We start from the raw sequence: 21,550 nt of genomic DNA, 5'->3' as shown, positions 1-21,550 counted from the left end.
GGCAGCGCGACCGCGACTGCCGCACAATGAAATACCATGAATGCGCCCCGCCGCCCGCCCCCTGCCTCACGTCTCACACCGCTGTGCTACCACCACTGGAGGGAGCACCATCGCATTTCTATTGCCGCATACTAAGTAACCCCGTAGTTTTTTTACTTCTGCACAATACGGACACCGTTACGTGACTCAGATTGCATTAATGTTATTATGAGATGAGTCCAAAAAAAATGTATGTAATATAAATAATTTAAATTATAAGCTTATATCGAAATACATTTTTGATGGAAATACTCGGCGACAAACAATGTGGTTGCATGTGTTGTAGCGACAAACCAATTGAGGTTGTTAATACTTTTCTGATAGTAAAACTGGACTGAAATTTATCTTTGAAGTAGACCGCTATAAACGTCAGGGATAATTACGGTTTATTACGACCCTACAGAGCACCGTCGTAAAGAGTAGATTCGCAGATGTTTCTAACAGTCCTTGAAGTTACGGAAAGCTAAACAGATTTAAATGCTTATCAATGAAAGACGATGAAATCGGACTACGAATACGAGCTGCATTCCTACTGCACGCTGGCTGTAAGCCTGCTGTAAACAATCAGCGGTTATGATTATCCTGTGGTTGTGATGCAGTCGCAATGCAGTTGGTACAGCACATGTACCGACACCCTTACATCTTGGTTTTGGTTCCACATTTTTATAATCGTTACAAAATGTTCTGTACAATAGGAATTAATTAGTTCACTTTAATAATTAATTTATTGATTTAAGTAACAATTAAGTAAGGCATATTCTGAAACTTTTCTGTTTTTGTTACGTACACCATACATCATCAGATAAAATGGTTGCGTAACACAATAGCTTACCTATAAAGGACTAATTAAAAACAAATTAGAGACCCGTTTGCCTTCCCCAATTAAACTGGAAAACAAATGCGGTGGAAGACTTTAAAAAAACCTTTATTTGAAATAAGTATTTCTGTTAACACGAATAATTATTAACCGTAACTAGCAACACTTGCTTTTCATAAAACGTATTTTTTGAACATTTGAACAATTAACAGTCGGTAACTGTCTAAAGCAACAATTCTCAGCTTCCATATGCAGTTGAAACACTGTTAGGAAGGTGTTTTTAAAAAAAAAGCTGTTTCTAAAATCTTGAGTGAGATATATGTATTTAGGTTTCGTGTTTGGATATAATTTAGATTTGCCCTCAATATTCGTCTCACAGACGAATCCAAGCTTAGCCTTCTAGGTGTACCCAAATTCGATGACTCAATTCCAGCCTTTTCCCAAATTCAATCTCAAAATTTTACTCGTGTGCAGGCAGGCTCCTGAGTCTAGATACCAACTACGCCATCTGTATTTTAAAAGATTGCTTTTTCGTTCCTTAATTTTCATACGTACTTCGCTGCTGTCCAGCTTGGAAATCCCATAACTTGATGTCAATATATTCCGACCTCAAAGCTCTTCTTCAATCCATTCTCAACGTCCATCCCACCCACAAAGCCTGGACGCAAGCTACCCTCCCCATTAGACACGGTGGTTTAGGCATCAGGAGCATATCCGCCGTAGCTCTTCCGGCCTTTTTGTCTTCAATCTACGGCACGGCCAACCTCTTAGGCAATATTCCAAGGCTTCCGCCAACAGACCGCGAGGTGACGTGGTTAATTGAGTCCAAAAACGCCTAGAACCAGGCTTACCCCAACGGAAATTCCTCGTCCGACCCCGAAATTAAAAGGAGCTGGGACAATATACTGTGCAAAAGACTTTAAATTACTTAATGAATCACTGCACCCCAATAGACCGAGCACATCTGGAAGCGGCGTCCAGGTGGAAATCTGGCCACGGGCTACGTTTTCCCCGCTGCCAGTACCGGTAGCTTTCTTAGCGCCGCCCGAGACCATTCGTATAGCTGCAGGCTTGTCTTGATGTCCCAATTTGCTCTCCGCATCGATGTCCTTGCAGCAAAGACGTAAGTGCCCTATCACCACGGTCTTTCCTGGCAGCTGAGCGCCGGCCGTATCTCCCGGCGGCTGAGGCAGCGCCTTTTCACCGCCCGAATTACTTCTCAATAATGTTTAATTCTAGCAACTAAGAAACGAACACGTTTCTTGGTTGCTACAATTATTCGACAGTCTAGTCTTTATTTTCATATACTTATAGCATTAGTTTTTACTGGATTTTAGAAAATATATAATGTATTAAATTTCTCGTGGTAGTATCAAGTCTTTCTATTTTTAGGTTAGCTCGCAAACATCAATCGCTCGAAACTCGCGTGACATGGTGGACATCTTCGCGCGCATGCGTAATGCCGTGGAAGTGTCAAGCAGTGGTATTTATCAGAAACCGAATGGGGTAACCCCTAAACGTATTTCAGCGCGTGCAAAATTGAACATAAATTACAGTCCGATAAGGTATATTTTATATATAGCTTTTGATACCGGCAGCCGCAAATACACACCACAGGCACACCACCAATAAACTCAATTACAATTAATTTCAATACAATTTCAACAATATTTCATTTTATTCAATAATATTAAAAATTAGCACCAAGATGTGAATAAAACTACTATATTCGTTTTTTTTAATTTTATTTATGTTTCCTAAAGCCTAAATTTAAATTAACATATTTACAGTTTTGAAAACGAAATATACATAAAGCAAAGTCCACAACACCTAAAAAAATATCAAACCAAGTAGCATATGGCTAATGCTGCTAATGATATTTTTCGTGGCGTCGATTTTTAGAAAAAAACCTAATATGCTGAGATTTATAAAGACAGTTGAAATAGCATTGGATTGACAACACGTCCACATACAACGCGAGTTCAGTGTGTTACTGAAGTTCTTTTCAACCCTAAAATAATTACTATAATTTTAAAATGCACATTTTGTTTTGTTCTAAATATCTTGAAATTCTGCATTACATACATTAATAATACATCTAAATATACCAATTTAGTAATTTTACAATCTCACCATTTCTTAGAGAAAAAAGTTATATGACACTGAAATCAAATATAATGCCTTACATTAAACAAACAAAACATTCAAAAATGATATCTAAGAAAAAGTATTATTATTAGAATTTCAATCATCTTGTCATCAAAATATTTACAACAGATAAATACACTTTATTTACAAATTACAAACCCGACGAAAGAATTCGATGCTTTAATTTTGTAAACGAGCCTATACTCTTGTATAAATCTCTTCTGTCTTAAAAGCATAGCCGTGTGGTATATTATCACAATGACTTATAAATATTTCTATTAATGTCTATAACCTCCATAAAGCTATTAATAATAATAATATAAAAAATTACCAATGAATGTAGCCCATCGGTCATTAATGAGAATCGGAAGTTCAGTCTTAACACATCTCTGGTGTCAAAGCATTTTGTTCAATTATTTGGCTCAAGGAATTCCTAACATTCTCACAATTTCAAATAACACTGCTGGCGATCTTTGGTAAGATTTAAGAGCGCGTACTGCTGAGATACGCCCCGCAGATAACAAGGGATTATTAAGGCCTGTTCAGACATAAGCGTTATTCATTAAATTCCGCGACCAGAGCGAAACCGGAATACCGCGCCGTATCGCCCGGATCGGCGGTATCTTTTCGCTTGCTTTGCTAAACAGGTGTCCCCGCACGATGCTCTCGCATCAAAGTGGCAAATTGATTCCTCCGAACACCCCGCAAGTGAGTCAGTGACGATTAGTTGACATAATACTAATAAATGATAATGAATAATGGATTTCATTTAGCGTGAACAGACGGAATACTGTGTACCCATCGGATTTCGCTACCCACAGTGGCAGCGAATAACGCCTACATATCTGAACAGGCCTATTATACACTGCCACCATGGCTTTACTAGAAACAGGTTGAGTGCCTACTTTTACGACCGACTTCACCTTACCGCCTTTGGTGGGGGTCACGTCTGATACGGGGACGGATTTAGGTCAATACTTCCCGGACGTGGCAGCTAGAACCAAAGCAACATTAGCGTAACTTCTCCAAAAAATTTCGCATATACTCACGAGCTATGATTGGTTTTACGAGAAGACTACTTTGGTGGAAATAATCCGACGTGAAGTCCTATTACAGCAGCAAAACATACATTGAAAAGGTACAACAAATAATGTAGAAGTGCTCTTTCAGTGGGGTGATTTTAAATGGAGTTAAAATTCAGGAAAAGGACTGGGTACGCTATCGCAAAACTTGTCAGAAGTCAATTTCCAGGGTTGATATGAAATCGAGCATTACCATTTAAAAATCTGGAACAGGCTTAATACTAAAGCACTGCAACAATGATAAAAAGTCAAAAGAGCAAAAGACAGCAAAAAGTCACAGAGTCGATGACTCTTAAACAATGAACCCTGAGCAAATTTCGGTCTTTACATAAAATGGTGACGTGTTTATTCCAGTTTAAAATAACATTTTCTTGTAGTTAATTTCAACCATACATCATAATATTCACATAAAGTCAAGAAATGTAGTAGTTATCTAATTATTACAGAACTCTACAAAGGCCACATTTTTTAGCTATTTTACAGTTTATTGCTTTAGAACGATCCTACATTGATTGTCAAAAGTTCGAAGTAAGACTTTAACTACAAAAGCTATGATCTAATAAAGTTACTACGAAGATGAAATGCCAAGTAGGACCTTGACACAACAACCAGCCACAGTCACTAGCAAAACCAATGTTTTATCTAACTGTCTCTGTCTGTCTAATAAACATGAATTTTTAATACATACAGTATAATACAGTAAATATTCAAACTTATCTCTTTGCTCATACGCCCATATCACTACCCACATTTAAAAAGTAGTGAAGGATTGTCCATTTTAATGCCTCTCTTACATATGCACAATAAAAGACAAAATCAGTTTACATTTAGTAAAAACTGTTGTCCTAATACTAAAGTTAAAATATAACTTTCCAGAGGCGCTCGAGTGTCAGCAACACTTGACCATATACCATAATAAATCCACACTCACTGATATTGTACCACAACACACCACACTGTCACTTAGCACCGTCTTTTCTTAGCTGTCCACTCGGGAAAAGGCCTGGTCTATTTTTCTAAGGCCTGTATGTGGTCGGGGCGCTCTCCGCGCGCATGCCGCAGCCACATCTTGTTGTACAGCATCTCCAAACCAGTGGCGTATGCCCTGCAGTCGAATAGGGGGCTTTCGGTGCGCGCCGACCATACCTTCGCGCGGATTGCTTTCAAGCTGTAAAAGAAAATATATTTTTAAGCAACTTTTACGTTCAAAATATACCCAAGTTAAATGACACACGACATTCGTTTTTAACCGGCAGCTTCTCATGACTGTGACTATGATTTAATATATATGCTGAAGTGAGTTTGATACTTACTATTCCCTATCAGTTCCTAGTCTTACAGCTATGTCTTGATACTCCTGCCTTGTTCGCGCGATCAATTCAGGGCATCCGAGGGTATTCAATTGAGATGCTGCCACTCTGTAAATAAAAGATTACCCTGCATTCATTGTTTTCACCACACCTTGTTGACCTAGGATACAAATGCTACTGTTGTTTTTTAGGCATCCACAATATTGATGTTTTAGATTACCTTTGGGTACTTCAGGAAATCTTAATAAATAAATCAGTCTTACATGGCACTATACCCAAGTAATGCTTATAAGATAAGCGTATGCTACGCGTTGCATGCAACTAGCAGTGTAGGGGTACATTTTGGGGAATGACAACATTATTTTTGGAATAACTGCCACATGTTAAAACCTATTTATCGGGGCTTACATTTACTTATTTATTGCGTAGAATTTGGTTACTAACATTAAACCGTTTTACTAATTAATCAAATAATTAGTCTAACATGCGCTACTAGATCTTTAGATTCGAATAGATGGGACTCGGCGCATAATCGTGTAACAAGCAAAAAGTAATTTTCATCATTCTTTGGTCGCACTATGCAGTGGTCTCGAAAAGTTGCAGTGTAGCCATATATAAAGTTTGAACATATGTACATAAATTATCAGGTATGGGCGCCCGAAGAGATTATTGAACAGCAAGATGTTAGCACATTTTATAGAAAACTGACGTAAAAATAAACAACCACCTTGAGGCGAGAGTTTCTCCCGGCAACGTGACCACAGGCGTGCCTGTCCACAAAATGTCCATGCTGGTCGTGTGTCCGTTGCAGAGCGGCGTGTCTAGACACACGTCGGCTAGTTGCCCGCGTCGCACATGCTCTTCCTTGGCTGCCACGTTGGAGAAGATTATACGGCCGGGAGGTAAACCTGTCAATTAATGGTTCTTAGTTATGGGTGTTTTATAGTCACGAATAAGATATCAATAGGACTCTTATATTCTCATAGGAGGGCTACCACTGCTAAAACAGAGTAAGAAATACAAGCGCGTTTCTGAATTTACAAATTGTTGCATGAATAAAAATTCATCAACTCGCCTGCCAAGCGTGGCACTAATGACAAATCAACATCTATCAATCGAACAGTGAACTGTTCAATACTAGCTGAAAGGGGAAATAGTCGATGGCAGTATTTAAAAATGAGACCTCTACTTCATTTCGAGACAGTTTCAATATTTACGTAGCTGATTTTAGGCTAATATCAAAGTCCTTTAAATTCTTACCAAGGTGTTGAGCAGTAGTCTGTAAATTGGGTTCACCAACTGCAGGGAACCTTAGCAACCATAACACACTGTTTGGCACATGTTTCAGGATATAGACCCACATATGAAGAGTCAGCGGGTCGATTTTGTATAGCTGATTGAAGTTGCAGTACACGACTGCGTCATCGGGAAGACCGTATTGCTGGCGAGTGGTAATTACAATTGACTGGGGGACTTCTTCGCCTGTCGCGGCCTTGTTGTTGGTTTGAGTCGTCGCTAGGCCGTTTTGTAAGATTACACCATTGACTGATGTCTGTAAAAAAAAATATATTTTAGATTGTGATATAGATCACGGTAATAATGTACTTTATTGAAACTCTTTAAGATTTGCTAAGAATGATCATCCGTAGTAGTTCGCAAGATATAAAGTGACAATGAATAACCATTGAATCTCACCTGAACTTGTCCTGAAGCAATCATTGTTTCAATGGGAGTAGTTGTTGGTAATTCGGCCACTTTCAATGAGATTTCCACTGGCCTCGCTGCCCTAACAACTTCCTTGATCTCCTTGATATCAGTATTTTCAACCAATGGGGATAAATCTGTGGCGTTAATTACAGCAACGTTATCCGCAACACCGCCCAGGTTATTGTGACCCTTGACCTTGTCACTCAAAATAAGTCGCTCTTGCAAATGAGGGAACATCTGTTTATGGTCGCCAACGAAGTAAGTATTAGGCATGTACGCCAGCTTCTCACTATACTGGTTGGCCAGCTCTACAGGTGACGTTACAGCGTCAGTGACCAGGTAGTCCATGTAGCTCGCGCCACTTGTACCAGGATAGCCCAACCACATGACCTGTACTGGAGCCGGCCGCAAAGCGAATATCTCATTGCGTGCTCCCTTAGTATAACCGTTCATGTTCACAAGAATATGAATTCCATCCGAGTAGATCTTGTCCGCGGCTTTTCCGTTACAAGATACTTGCGACAAGTCGGTGAAATGTTCTGCTTCCCTCGCAATCTTAGAACGGAATGTTGTTCCATCATCAGGATGCAGCGCGTAACAGAATATTTCCACTTTGGAGCGGTCGTGCAATCCAGGTATCGACTGCATCAAATGAGAAGTAGGATGGTTGCCGAAATCACTGCTAACGTAACCGATACGCAGGCGACCTTGCAATTCGCGAGGAAATTTGTATGGAGGCTTGTGCAGAACTGTTACTTTTTCTAGGCACAAGTTTGCATGCCGGGCAGCAATCGCCTTTCTGAAATCATGTGTCAATGGATACAGCATCGAATGATGAGGATGAACTGATGGCAACCTATTCTTTTCAAGTTGCTCGGCAACAATGCTAACTAGTTTCTTCATACGAGCCTCATAATCAGTCCAATCGCAAACAATTTGAAGGCAGTGGGCCAAATTGCAATACGCATCAGGGAAGTCTGGCTTGAGTTTTAATGCAGTTCTGTATGACTGAATAGCTTCTGGGATATTTCCCGAGTCCTTGTGAATACTGGCGAGGTTGCTATGAGCGTCGGCAAACGCAGGATTTATCTGAATAGCTCTCGTGTAGCATTGCAATGCACCAGCAACATCTTGCATCTCTTTCAGGGTGTTACCCATATTACTGTACGCATCCGCGAAAGTTGGCTGGATGCGGATGGCTTCTTTGTAATGCATAAGGGCTTCGTTGAGTTTTCCTTGTTGCTGCAGCACAGAGGCCAAATTGCTATGAGCAGCGGCGAATTCGGGGAATACTTCCAGGGCTTTTAAGTATAGACGTGTTGCTTCTTCGATATAGCCTTGTTCGCGTTTGATGTTCGCTAAGTTGTTGAGGGAGTCTGCATGTGATGGACATAGCCGTAAAGCAGTATTGTAACATTCTTCAGCATCAACGACTTGTCCTTTCTCTTTGAGAGCATTCGCGAGATTACAATATGCATCTGGGAAATTAGGTTGCAACTCAATAGCCCTTCTGTATGTGTCAATCGCTAAGTCAATGAGTCCTTGTTCATAGTAGACGCACGCTAAGTTGCCGTGGACAACAGCGTTGTTTGGAGAGAGGTTCAAAGCACGTAGATAGGCAGCCACAGCCCTAATGGACAAAATAACTTTACTTTATTTCAATGTATGTTGTAATTTATATAACAAGGTCAATAATGGGTACAAGATAGTGCTAGATTCTGCACCAACTATAATCAGTACGTACTTAATGTACAAATAACGACTATCCCAAAAATTTGTGTTCCAAATAAGAGTACTACCAATTTCTAGGATCTACCAGAATTTCTGTATTACAATTACAGGTAAAGCAGACGTTCATATTTTTTATGTTATACTATAAAGCATACAGAAACCACGAAAGTTCCTGGCGGATTAAAGTAGTTCCATTGCAAACGGAAGTCTAAAACCAACATACAGTGGAAAAGCCGTCTTTGTACATTATAATTGTTTATCTAGGTTAACCATCTATGGCGATCTATGTATCGCACACACACACACACTCAACATAGCCCCGCACTAGGGAAACCCTGTGTCTCGGGTGCCATGGAGACACATATAGACAACCACAAATTAGACCCTAACTCACGAGAGAAATAAATGTAGACCATACAAATATTTCTCCCGGCCCGGGAATCGAACCTGGGACCTCTGCGTGGCAGTCCGGCATGGTACCATTTCGGCCACGGAGGCAGTTCGTCATTTCATGTCATTTCGCAGTGTGGTTATAATGCAATTAAATATAGTAGAAAAATAGCTCTTTCAGAACTACTCACTTATCAATTATTAATTTGTACCTGTCAAAAATTCTCGCCTCCTTAAGGACATTTCCCAGATTGATGTATGCGTCCAAAAAGTTGGGGTCCAAAGCAACAGCCTTCTCAAAGTGATGGATTGCCAACCAGATCTCGCTTTGAGCATTAAAAACGCATCCCAAGTTACTCCATGCCACCGCAAAGTCCGGCCTTGTCTCGATGGCCTTCAAGTAACATGCCTACACACACGAAAAAACAACATGTTAACAAATGAATCAGTAATGATATGTGCTTCGCGAAGATGAGTACCGAAATGTCTATTACGCCAAAGTAAGAGCATAGCACAGAGTGGTGCTGGGTTATCGGAATCAATACGAGGATAACCGAACACCAATCACAACAGTTTAAATTTACGCCAAATGCACCCTAAGGACACGACGCTACGCCAACTGCCAAAACCATCAGTAGGAAATGCAAACGACCGGCAAACAAACCCATTTGGACGTGACATATCTGTTACCACTGCATAATGTATCATTGAGAGTGCATCGTCACACAACACGCTTCCACTTCCTTACCGATGTGGGATGATCACGACATGATATCAAGTACGAGTTGTAACCAGTAACCTGTAAATCTGTCTTGCAAACCTTAGCACTTTACCTGCATGACGCAGTCGTTATCTCGAAGCCATAGCGAGTGTAGTACCAACCGTAACCCAGCTAGATACAGCACCGGTCACACCTACTGTCTTACCAGACAACACCTTGTGAAAATATAATATTGAATTAGTGGATTTTGAGTGGAATCTAAGGCACCGGATACTCGTCTTACTCATTATACTTATTTCAAATCGTAATGCTCATGATTCAGAGGATCATTGTCAACTCATGCTGTCTCCGAGCAGAGTGTTACAGGCATGATGTGGATGACCAAAATATAGTACAAATAAACATAACTCACTACGTCATACCACTAGTAAAAAAAACGCTACTGCCTCCTTTGATCCTCCTTTAGTAATGTATAGTAAAAAATCACTACAAGCACAAAGATTGAAAATGTAAAACTAAGAAGTTGAAGAAAACAGGATTTTATTGTTACAAGTGTTTAGGTTTAAGATATGAACATTAGTGTATTCTCTCTTTTCATTGAATCTTCCGCACAACATACTTTTACAACGTATTCTAGACTATTATTGAATATACCATTCACAATTTTGGATACTTATATTTAAATGCTGTGTGGAAAATATGTTACAAATTTTACGCAATGCGGTGGCCACATAATATCAAACAATAACAACTAAGAAATCCTCATAAGGAAATTGCATCAATAGACATAGGAAATTCTTGAGTAAAAATAATACTAGCAACCTACAATAGGATGCAAAAGTTGCTAATTGTAAAATAACAATGATAAACTACAGATTCAACTTAGGATTCCTGACGTCATACTGATAGAATATTGTGTGGCGATGTTATTACAAATAGAACAAAATTGAATACAAGAAAATGAAATACAAATTCTGGTTTTCAATCATATTCTCACGTGTTATAATGGTTTAAACAAACAGCATGTGTCATTCGTTAAAAAATAATGATGTTGAAACCATTACAAAAATAAAAATACGCAAATGCTGCTCTTTCTAACGACCAGCGATAAACTAATAAAGATATTTTCATCTTATTTTCATTGCGTCGCTCCAAAGCAAAAAGTAGTATTTATAGAACAAAAGAACGTTACACGTACAAAGTGATTTCATATCTTAGATAGATAGTGCTGGTCAGAGAAAGATTTTACGCTGTCGCAGTACGCTTTACGCTACGAAACAGAGAGTGCACTAATTTGCTAAAAGATAACAAAAGGACATAATCCTGTTAGCTTCAGAGCAAACAAGAAAAGAAACGCAGAACTGTATGTACCTTTGCCTCGTCCAAACGCCCGAGAGCCTTGAGCAAGTTGCCCAAGTCGCTTCTAACGCAGTAAAGATCCTGAAACAAATTACTTTTCTTATTATCTGTGACGACAAAGTTTTAAGCCAATTTGTTGTTGTCAGATTGCAATTCTTTCGCTTCAGAGCAACATTACAAAACACAATAATAAATTGTTTATAACCTTATGTTATTGAGTTTACTGAGTACAGAATCAACGTGACTATACACAATATACAAAATTTAAATGCGTTTTGAAATCCATACATCGGTTACCTCTTTTGTCCCAGTACTGTATTTTTTTCAATAAAGTGACGGGACGAACAAGTCGTGCGCCTGACGGTAAACTACACGCCTGTCCAACACAGTTGCAGTGCCACTCACGAGATATAAATCGCAAAGATCTGAGGGTCACTGTCACTGCGCCGTCACCCTGAGACATAAGTTGACAAGTCCCATGTGCCTGTAATATCACCAGCACTTTTAACCTTCAAAATCGGAACACAGTAATGCTGACATTACTGCTAGATGGCAGAAATAGGTAAGGTGGCAGTATATCCCTGGACGAACTCTTTCACTAGGAGCGCTACTGCTACTAAACTACTGTATAATAACAACGCACACATTCATACCTCGCAATAGCGAAACCCTATATCGCGGGTGCCGTGGATACACATAGACAACCACAAATTGCACTCAAATTCATAAGAGAAATAAATGTAGGCCATACAAATATCACCAAATACTTCTCCCGGCCTGGGAGTCGAACCCGGGATGTCTGCGTAGCAGTACATCATGGTAACCGTTCGGCACAGAGGCAGTTAAGAATGTGTATGTGTGAACATCAAATGTAAATTTTTTTTTGTTCTGCGAATTTAATCATGCATTTAGAAATTTTATCTTTCTACCTTTTAAATTAACAAGAAATTTAGAAATCTAAGTTTTGTGGTCAACAGCACATCAAACTATATACTTTTATTCCAATATCACCGCCAGTGCAACAGAACAAAATCCGTCATATGTAGCATGAAGGGCAAGCTCCATATCTTTCTACGTTAGTTTTGATTATAGTCACACTCAACTCACATTGGCACACTTTTTATAAAAAAAATAAAAAATATATTTACGATCATGAAACTGATTTTCAGTGAATTCTGAGCCCTTTCACCGTGTCTTAATTAGATCATCCCAAATCTGGTCGACCTTTCCCCACGTTTCACATTCGCGAAAGAGGTATGTCGGGAAAATAACAAGTAGAGGTCCGTAGTCTCTGGACACATGCAACCGAGGCAGACAAACATGTCCGTCTCTGTAGCTAACCACAAACGCCAGCGAATCCATAACCAAGTTCCGGTCCGCCAGAGACGCATCACAGCAAAGGCGTATCACTGGCGGAGGGCAAGCCCGGACGCCCGCTGTACCCTGGTCTTGCCGTCGAGCCCGTAGTCTCTCCAGAAAACCCTATCTCTCGGTAGTAGACAGGGACAAGGAGCATGATGGGCAGCCGTTTGTACATGGGTAAAAAAAATACTTAGTGTCTGCCCTGTATAATTGAAGACAATTTTTAAAATAACATTTTATAAGTGGACGCCCGTTATTTCGGTTAGTGGTTGTATGTAGTAGTTACGATCGAAACGCATCTTAGATACGTGCCTGGAAATAAACAATCTATTAAGCCTTAAGAGGACAGTCCTACTAGAGCGAGCGATCATGTTCGGTATTTCGTAGTTTGACGATTATTCAAATCATATAAGCTGTTACTCTCACGATATTTTTTTTTCAATGATTATAAAATCTATAAAATATATTCAGTACAGTCTTGCAAAATTTCCAGGGTCTATGTGAAAAAAAAAATGTATTTTCTTGATTTATCATTAGCAGAAGTAAAGCTCCTTGTGAAAGAGTTCGTCCAGGGAAGTACTGCCACATGAACTATTTCTGCCGCCAAGCAGTAATGTTAGCATTACTGCATTCCTGTTTCGAAAGGTAGGGAGCTGGTGAAATTACAGGCACATGGAACTTGTCAACTTATGTCTCAGGGTGATGGGCGCATTGGCAGAGCCCCTCAGATCTTTCCACACGCACTCAATTTGCGATTTAAAGATCTGAGTGACACTGCAACTGTTATGGACAGGCGAGTAGCTTACCATCAGTCGCACGACTTATTCGTCTCATTACTTGATATTATAAAAAAAACTTTAGGATCACGAAACTGATTTTCAGTTAATTCTGAGCCCTTTCACCGTGTTTTAATTAGACCATCCCAAATCTGGTCGACCTTTCCCCACGTTTTACATTCGCGAAAGAGGTATGTCGGGAAAATAACAAGTAGAGGTCCGTAGTCTCTGCCTATCCCACTGGGGCCAAGCGTTATGGCATGTATGTATAGCATTTTACAGATACAACTACTAATTTTTGTTGAAAATGCGAATCAGTCTAGTGACCTTATAACATTCTGTTGTTCTACTACATTATTAATGAGGATTCATATTACAACAGATAGTTGGAGTTAATTCATTATTAATACCATGACTTAATGTTAATGGCAAATATTAAATGTTTTAAATTTATCTTGTTTAGCAAATGATGATCAATGTTATATGTTTACATAATGGCTTTTGCGACAATGTTTCCGTTTTTTCATAACATGCATAACACGACTGTGTTAGTGTTATTGACTATGGAGAGATCATTGTTGGTATAGTTTGTAAATTTTAATCGTCTAAGCTAAATCTTTTTCTTTTATTTTTTTATTAATCATAAATGTTAAGCTTTCATCAATTCATTATAAGTATATCTTGAAGTCCATGGTCAGATTTTGATCAAAATCACTCATTACAAAGTGTAAAAAAAAATCAAAATAGGAAAAATGTTACGTTCACCAAAAGACCACCTTCCTTTACAAACACCGGGTGTCTATAAAGTGAACTGCAGTTGTGGGAGCTCGTATATCAGTCAGACTAAACGAACAATTGTCGATCGTATGAAGGAACACATCCGAGCAGTAAAAAACAATGATGCACAGAAGTTGGCTATAGCACAACATCTCACACAGACTGACACTAACCACTGGATCGAGTTGCATAGCCCCCAGATACTCTCGACAGAACGTCATTCACTACATACCACGGTTGGTACGAGAAGCCATCGAGATCACGAAGTACAAAACATTTAACCGTGATGATGGTTTTAAACTGTCCAGTGCATGGAATCCGGTCCTTAGTGCGTGCAGTAATAAAAACAAAAACACCTCGAGTTCAGTTTCGCGTGTGGATACAGTGAGTGTGGTTTGTGTGAAAAAAGTGAGTGACAATGGTAACGCCACAACAAATCGCGATGAAGGTAGTCGTCGACAGCGCAAGAGGGTAGACAGATATGTCTGCTCTTAAAGCTGTCATCTCAACCCGTGACCATGGAGCGTGCACCGTTCCGAAATATCGGGAAAAAAAAAAAGAAAAAAGAAAAAAAGAAGTCATACCGTGGTAAGAAACCTGATACTAGTGATAATCATTAAGTGTAAACAATTCGTGATTAAGTGTTAAGAATTCATGACAAAGTGTCACGAATTCATGACTAAGTATAAAGAGTTTGTAACTAAATATAAATAATTCATGAATATTTATGAAAAGTTCATAACTAAATATATTTTTTCAAACAAAAATAAAACCCTCCAAAGTAGTAGATATTTTACAGAGTAATAACCCAATAAATATGCATCAATAAATATAGTCGAACTGATTTAGAAGTAAGTTTTTTAAAAATGGAGTAGTCACTATCATTGTGATTAGTGTGCTATACATAGCTGTATTTTCATTGTTATTTGTTCCTTGGCCGCCTAGAGAAATTCCTATTCATTACCGAAAATTGTACAACAATTTAATATTCTGATAATTATTATAATTACTTTAAAATAACTTTTTAACTAAAAAATTGAAGAAAATGGGTTACAAATACTGAGGTACCCTCTTTCCAACAAAAAAAGAATCATCAAAATTGGTTCACAAATGTCAGAATTATTATGCAACATCATACAAAAAAAACGTACAGTCGAATTGAGAACCTCCTCCTTTTAAGTCGGTTAAAATATACTGGCGGTATTCTCCGTCTAATCTGTGTGGATTATTCATTAGGCAATGCCAAGATGGGTCGTGGTTTTCACCATAGGTTAGACATTTAATTCGTGTACTATATTATTAAATACTCACTGGGTTATATTGCAATGCAGTAACATAAGCCTGTACAGCTTGCTCCATGTCACCTGCGGCCACCAGCGCCGCAGCCAGGTTGATGTAGCCATCGATAAAGTCCGGCTTCAGACGCACTGCGTGCCTGTAGTTCTCCAGCGCCTCCTGAAGCTGACCGCGTTCTTTGTATACGTTTCCAAGGTTGCTAGGGAAGAAAGCAAGTCGTTAACAAGGTGTAGCTACTTCAGTGATGGTATGGTATATTACGGCAAAGTTACCTTTATACCAATTATACGGAAAATAAAACTAAACTTGGCGAAAGGACTTAAAACTGTAAGCATCACGATGGCTCTCTTTTTTTGAGCAAGGAAGCAAAATTTTGTACTAGTAAGATTTGGCAGCGCACAAAATGTCTGCGCATTGTTGATAAATCCTGAAATACGATAAAATCTACTCGGATTGAGAACTTAAATAAGAAATACCACTGGTTGTTAAAAAGAATTAATGGAATTCATATTCCATAACGGCGGGCATTCATTATGCCTAAAAATATCGCAATTAAAATATTGGCTAAAGGTAAGGAGTTAAACATATTTGAAAATTAGCTAATGTAATGTGGAGTCTAAAATGTTTCTACTTCATTTCATTCTTCACAATTGTTCTAAAATGCATACATATTGTTCTAGTAACTAGGTAACTAGCATTGACAGTACCTATGTAAGGTAAAGATTAGGATTTAAAAAATCAACTGCTAGGTTGGTTATTCTATATTAAAAATTACTCTATTATTGAAAACATAAATGAAAATTTTGTTATAAGATTATGAATATTTGTAGACAAAGTCGTAGCTTCCATGAAAAAAAATTATACCAGTTATAATGCAAATATTTAACAACATACAAAACAGCTCCTATAAATAATATGAAATGATTGAATTAACCTAAAAGCATAACTTTCGTAGAAAAATTCAAGCAATTTTAAACTCATATAAGAACAAATCTAAAGAATAAAATATTCAGACATAATACTTAATAAAACATGCAGACATAATACTTGAAATATATAATGAAATATAAGTACATTCTAGCTTTGTATCTTGTATCTAACAATCATCCAAGGGAACAAAAAGCATTGTTCTTTAATTGATCTAATTCTATATTGAGTACTGTAATTACATAATATTTTTCTCCATTCCATAGAATGTTGTTGGTAAGACAAGAATTCCTAAAACTCATTCAACAAATTAACTAGGTGATGACCTGTATGTTGTATGTTCTAATTTTATCACGGATTTAAGATAAAAATGCGGTAGAAAAGACATTGCTTACGTTCGGAAAATAATTACGCCAAAATATGGCTACGGGCCAAATCCATACATTCCATATTCCAAATAGTGTAAATTTAAAAATTTCGAAATTTTTTTTTCTAAAACCTGACATCTAAAGTTCATGGAATGACAACTACTTGCCAAGTTTGATTGAAATCGGTTACCGGAAACTGCGCGAAACCGGATTCATGCCCTAATTTGTCACCCTTAGAGGTGGAATATTTTTCTTCAAAATTTAATGGGACCAATATGAAGGTACCTTCTTTCCAACCAAAAAGAATCACCAAAATCGGTTCACAAATGCCAGAGCAATTGTGTAACATACACACAAAAAAATAGTTGAATAGAGAACCTCCTCCTTTTTTGAAGTCGGTTAAAAAAAGAAGGGTATGAGAGGAGCAATTCAATAGTAAATCACTTTCTGAATTGGATCACCTCATATACTCTACTTTATGTGGTAATTTAATCCTTATAGCTTAAGCACAGTGTATTATACAATAGACAGACAACACATTATTGAGAATCATGGTCATGTATATTAATAGTTAATGATTATGCTCACTGTTAATAGTTGTGCTGCATTTATTAATGGTTGCCAGCTGCCAAAAATATGTAATATACAACAAGAATTATAACCAGACTAATGTCAGGTTATTTATTTATTTATTTATTTATTCACTCTCACATAAGGAAGATTGTACATTATAATTATATGTTAAACAAGACTTAATAATGACTAAAGTTAGCTACCTTAAGCGAGAGTCTGGAGTTCGTACTAGGTAACTAGACCTGTGTTACAAATCTCCAGGCTCCCACCCCGTTATAATTTATTTATTTAGTTTTCAAAAAGGTAAGTATATAATCTAAAAGGAAAGATATGAAGATGTTTCGTGAGTGAAATTTGTGTGTGTGTTTGTGTTTGTGTGTGTGTGTGTGTCTGTGTGTGTGTGAGTGTGTGTGTGTGTATGTAAGCGTGTGTGCGAGTTCTGAATAATATAATATTATAATATTTAAAATAATTACATTTATTTAGTGACTTTTATTAAATTTTCACTAGTGTCATAGTCTAATGTTAAAAGCCATTTCATCAATGTAACTTTGCAATCATGCCTGCACAGATTATAAACATAGATTTTAGAATTGATGTAGTTGTACAAGTGACCTCCCAGGAAACAGAAGAATTTCTGTGTAAAGCTATACTTAGCATGAAATTTGGGGTAAATGGCAAAGCGACGTCTGTCCTTGACCAATAGAGGATTGTAATTAACAAGGGAGTGTGCTTCAAGAAGACAGTGCAATAAGAAAATTTGGCGTACAGATAATACCTGACACTTTAGGAACAGATCTTTAGTAGGATAGAGGCGTGGAAGATTCCATCCAACCTTTAGGATAGCTCTCTGGGCTCGCTCAAGCTGCAACATATGAGCCTTAGCAACTCCACCCCAGGTAGAAACACAATAGGACAATAAAGTTTGACCGAGTGCCAAGTACACAATACGAAGGATGCTAGTATCTGCTACTTGACGTAATTTTTTAAACACAAAAATCAGCTTACGTAATCTGGAACTTATTGCATCAATGTGGTTCTTAAAGGACATTGTACAATCAAGGAGGACACCTAGATATTTGATAAGGTTGGACCTTTCTATTTTAGAACATGAACAACCGGGCATTTCAGGTCTCAAGCATGAATGCGCAAAAATAGAGTAGGCGTCATGGCAAGGTTGAGTGGCTTTAGTCATAGTCGAACAATATACTTAGTTTTGTCAACATTTAATGTAAGTTTATTCTTATTCAGCCAGTCAAGTACAGTACTGAAGCCATTTTGAGTATTGCGATATACTTCCTCCCATGTATTACCGTAGAAGATCATCAGGTTATAATTCTTCAATTCAATCTAGTTGTTGTTGTATTTAGAAATAATGTAGCCAATTTTAAAAATGTTACTACACAGAAGCTTCTAAGAGTATCGAAACAAACTTTATAAACAGAATACTATAACAATTTTGCCTAACACATTTTCTTTTCACATCAATTGTAATTTGTTTACTTACAAAATATTTTTGTATTGAGATTATTTTTTTCTTATGATATACTTATTATACATTTGTAGATTACATGCATAAATTAGTAGATTACCGTGTCAGTGTACATATATGTAACATTATTAGGCAGAAAAGTGAGAGAATATACTTTAAATCAGAACCTGCCAAGGAACCCATACTCCTGTAAAGATTCTAGAACATTTTCACCAAAAATTGTCAGCAAATGTTAGAATTTTTTAATTAAAAAAAGCATTTTACACGTTTGTGATAAAATTCATAATATTATCTCATTACATAACGATACATATATGCTACATTACATAAAGATAATTACTATCAATTGACAACTAAAAATATTCAAAGTGATAAACTAAATTTAACTTCATGTAACCTTTCTTTTTATTATTTATTGCCTTAATGCATAAAACAAAAACTCGATCAACCTATCACCACTCAAATGTCATAAAAATAGGTACTTTAGCCAAAAATGTGTGTATTAATGTTATAACGCTCTAATTTGTTAGTAGACATAATTTTATGTCTTAACAAATGTTAATTCCCACTGAACCTAAATATATGACACAGCAGTTTCCATTTTGCTATTTGAAAGGGGTCACCATTGTAGAAATTGACAGAGTATATCATAATAAATGATGCTTTGCAACAAGTGAAAATTAAACTTAGACTTATTTATTAATTCCCATACAAAAAGTTGTTTGTGCAGTATATGTATTTCTGTTAAGAGCAATAATACGTAAATTTATGTAAATTATAATTTAATTATGACAGATCTTTGCTCTCCATCTTGATTTAACAGCATGGGCACAATAGTCCACTGCCAAAAGCCATTTATCTACCTAAGCGGAAAGAAGATGAGCTGTCCTTCAGCAAACAATTGTTTTTTTACTAAGTGACAAAGTTGGAGTAGAGTTACAATAACAAAATACTATTGATCAATAAAATACAACTGTTCTGTGTCAATTACAGACTTTTGAGGTTATTCACTAAACAATTATTATTATTTACAGGTTGCTTCTTTTATACACAATATGAATATATAACTTCAAAGTGATCAGCCCCCGTAGCATGGCTAAATATGATAAGTCGCGACGCGCGCGATAAAATAGGAATAAGCACACACTATTGGCTGTCTCAATCAGATCAAATTTAGATAGACAATTGCCCGCGCTTATTTCAATTGTATCGCGCGCGTCGCGACTATCGTGCGTAGTCATGCTACACAGGGGCAGATGGTCAAAGATTGCAATAAAAATTCGTAACATGGCAAGAAACACCACACTACTGTTCTCTGCATAACAGCTGTTCTCGGCTCTGCTTTTGTGAATATGAATAAAAGGGGCCCAGACATTGATTTCAGCTACAAAACGATGGTGTAACAATCGCGAAAACCTAAGTAGTTATTTAAAAATAAAGACTTTATTGTCATAATAACTCTCAACTACAGATATGAGATTGATGGCAATCAGTTCAACCTCTAATGCCAGTTTAAAGTAAAGAAAGAAACGATGCACTAGGACAAGCTTAAATGGTCAAAAATATTAGATACAAAACAAAGTATAAATAGCTGTACAAACACAATTCTTTGTATTATCAGGTTATATTATCCTTGAATTGAACAAAAGCCGTCTTTGTTTATACAAATCATTGGATTCATGCAATACAACTGAAAGAATTCTAAAAAAGCGTAATGAAAATTTTATTTCTCACCTGTAAGCTTCAGCCAACAAAGGATTCTGCTTGATAGCCAATGAAGAAAAATGCGCGGATTTGTCCAACCGTCGACATTGGAAGTGAATGGAGGATAGGAGGAGAAGAACCCCAGTATTTGTATTATCTTGTCGCCACAGCTGCATACAATGCAGCTCTGCGCTGTCATAATCACCCGCTTGGTATTCTCGATGAGCCAACTCCAAAAGCCCTAACCAAACAAAGAAATTTTTGCATATTAATAATAGTGTAACAAAGACGTTAGTAACAGTGTTTGTAACGCGTCTATAACGTAAATGACGACTCTCTGAAAAGCTCTAAGCTCAAGAACGGAAATTAAAATTGTTATGCAGTTACTTTAATCAATGAAAACATCGGAATCTTCCCACGTCAAATTTCTTGTCTGAACATTACTCTGCAGTTGAAGAATATGTACAATCTGTACTGTTCACTAATGAATAAACTTACCAACGGTGGAAATCTGCGTTATATCTGACATTTTTAGAATAACAGCAGCGTTTGCGGGGACTCCAACTATTTGCTGTGGCTGCGTCGTGACAGACTGTGGCACTGCAACATTCGCCTGAGGTTGCATTTTTGTTATCATAGTTCAATAAACAAAAATTTCTTGTATTGATTTCTTTTTCACAACACTAAATCCATTGAAACAAATAATAATAACCATTAAAATTGATATTCCATGTTAATAATTCCACATTGCAATATCACACGCACAATTGCACGACGCGGATATATCGGAAACATTTCCATTGGTCAAGGTTGGCACAGTATTCATTATCTATGTTTACATTTAACCATAGACAGTCTCGTTTCCGGTTCCTAACTGCCAATCGGAATCGACACTAGACCTAAGAGACAACACATTTTATAACCGCGAAATTCAAATTATTTTTTGCGTATTTTGCAATGCGTTACAAAGG

At 37.4% G+C, this 21,550-nt stretch overlaps 1 protein-coding gene across 2 annotated transcripts; it reads right to left on the bottom strand.

The window, feature by feature from the left end:
• Nucleotides 1–3,771: 3,771 nt before the first annotated feature.
• LOC113229412 (UDP-N-acetylglucosamine--peptide N-acetylglucosaminyltransferase 110 kDa subunit) lies at nt 3,772–21,356 on the bottom strand. 2 transcript variants are annotated; one of them, XM_026462981.1, is made up of 10 exons: nt 21,078–21,356; nt 20,610–20,820; nt 15,531–15,714; nt 11,317–11,385; nt 9,437–9,633; nt 7,092–8,733; nt 6,657–6,948; nt 6,124–6,304; nt 5,400–5,504; nt 3,772–5,254 (listed from the first exon to the last, which is right to left on the bottom strand). In XM_026462981.1, exons 1-10 carry the CDS (start codon nt 21,214–21,216, stop codon nt 5,095–5,097), a joined length of 3,180 nt encoding a protein of 1,059 aa, XP_026318766.1. In that variant the 5' UTR covers nt 21,217–21,356; the 3' UTR covers nt 3,772–5,094. The 2 variants fall into 2 exon arrangements, with proteins under 2 accessions (XP_026318766.1, XP_026318767.1); XM_026462982.1 differs by lacking the exons at nt 11,317–11,385; nt 15,531–15,714; nt 20,610–20,820; nt 21,078–21,356 and adding an exon at nt 10,058–10,324.
• Between the last annotated feature and the right edge of the window lie 194 nt (nt 21,357–21,550).

Source organism: Hyposmocoma kahamanoa, unplaced genomic scaffold, assembly GCF_003589595.1.
Source record: "Hyposmocoma kahamanoa isolate Upper Pololo Valley unplaced genomic scaffold, ASM358959v1 62, whole genome shotgun sequence".
Lineage (NCBI taxonomy): Eukaryota > Metazoa > Arthropoda > Insecta > Lepidoptera > Cosmopterigidae > Hyposmocoma > Hyposmocoma kahamanoa.
This window is presented reverse-complemented; position numbering and strand designations above follow the sequence as displayed.

Coding starts and splice junctions, on each gene's coding strand:
- LOC113229412 (XM_026462981.1), bottom strand. CDS start 21,216: ATGATAACAAAAATGCAACCTCAGGCGAATGTTGCAGTGCCACAGTCT. Junction 20,821..21,077: donor AACGCAGATTTCCACCGTTG/GTAAGTTTATTC, acceptor TTGTTTGGTTAG/GGCTTTTGGAGTTGGCTCAT. Junction 6,305..6,656: donor GACTACTGCTCAACACCTTG/GTAAGAATTTAA, acceptor ATTAATTGACAG/GTTTACCTCCCGGCCGTATA.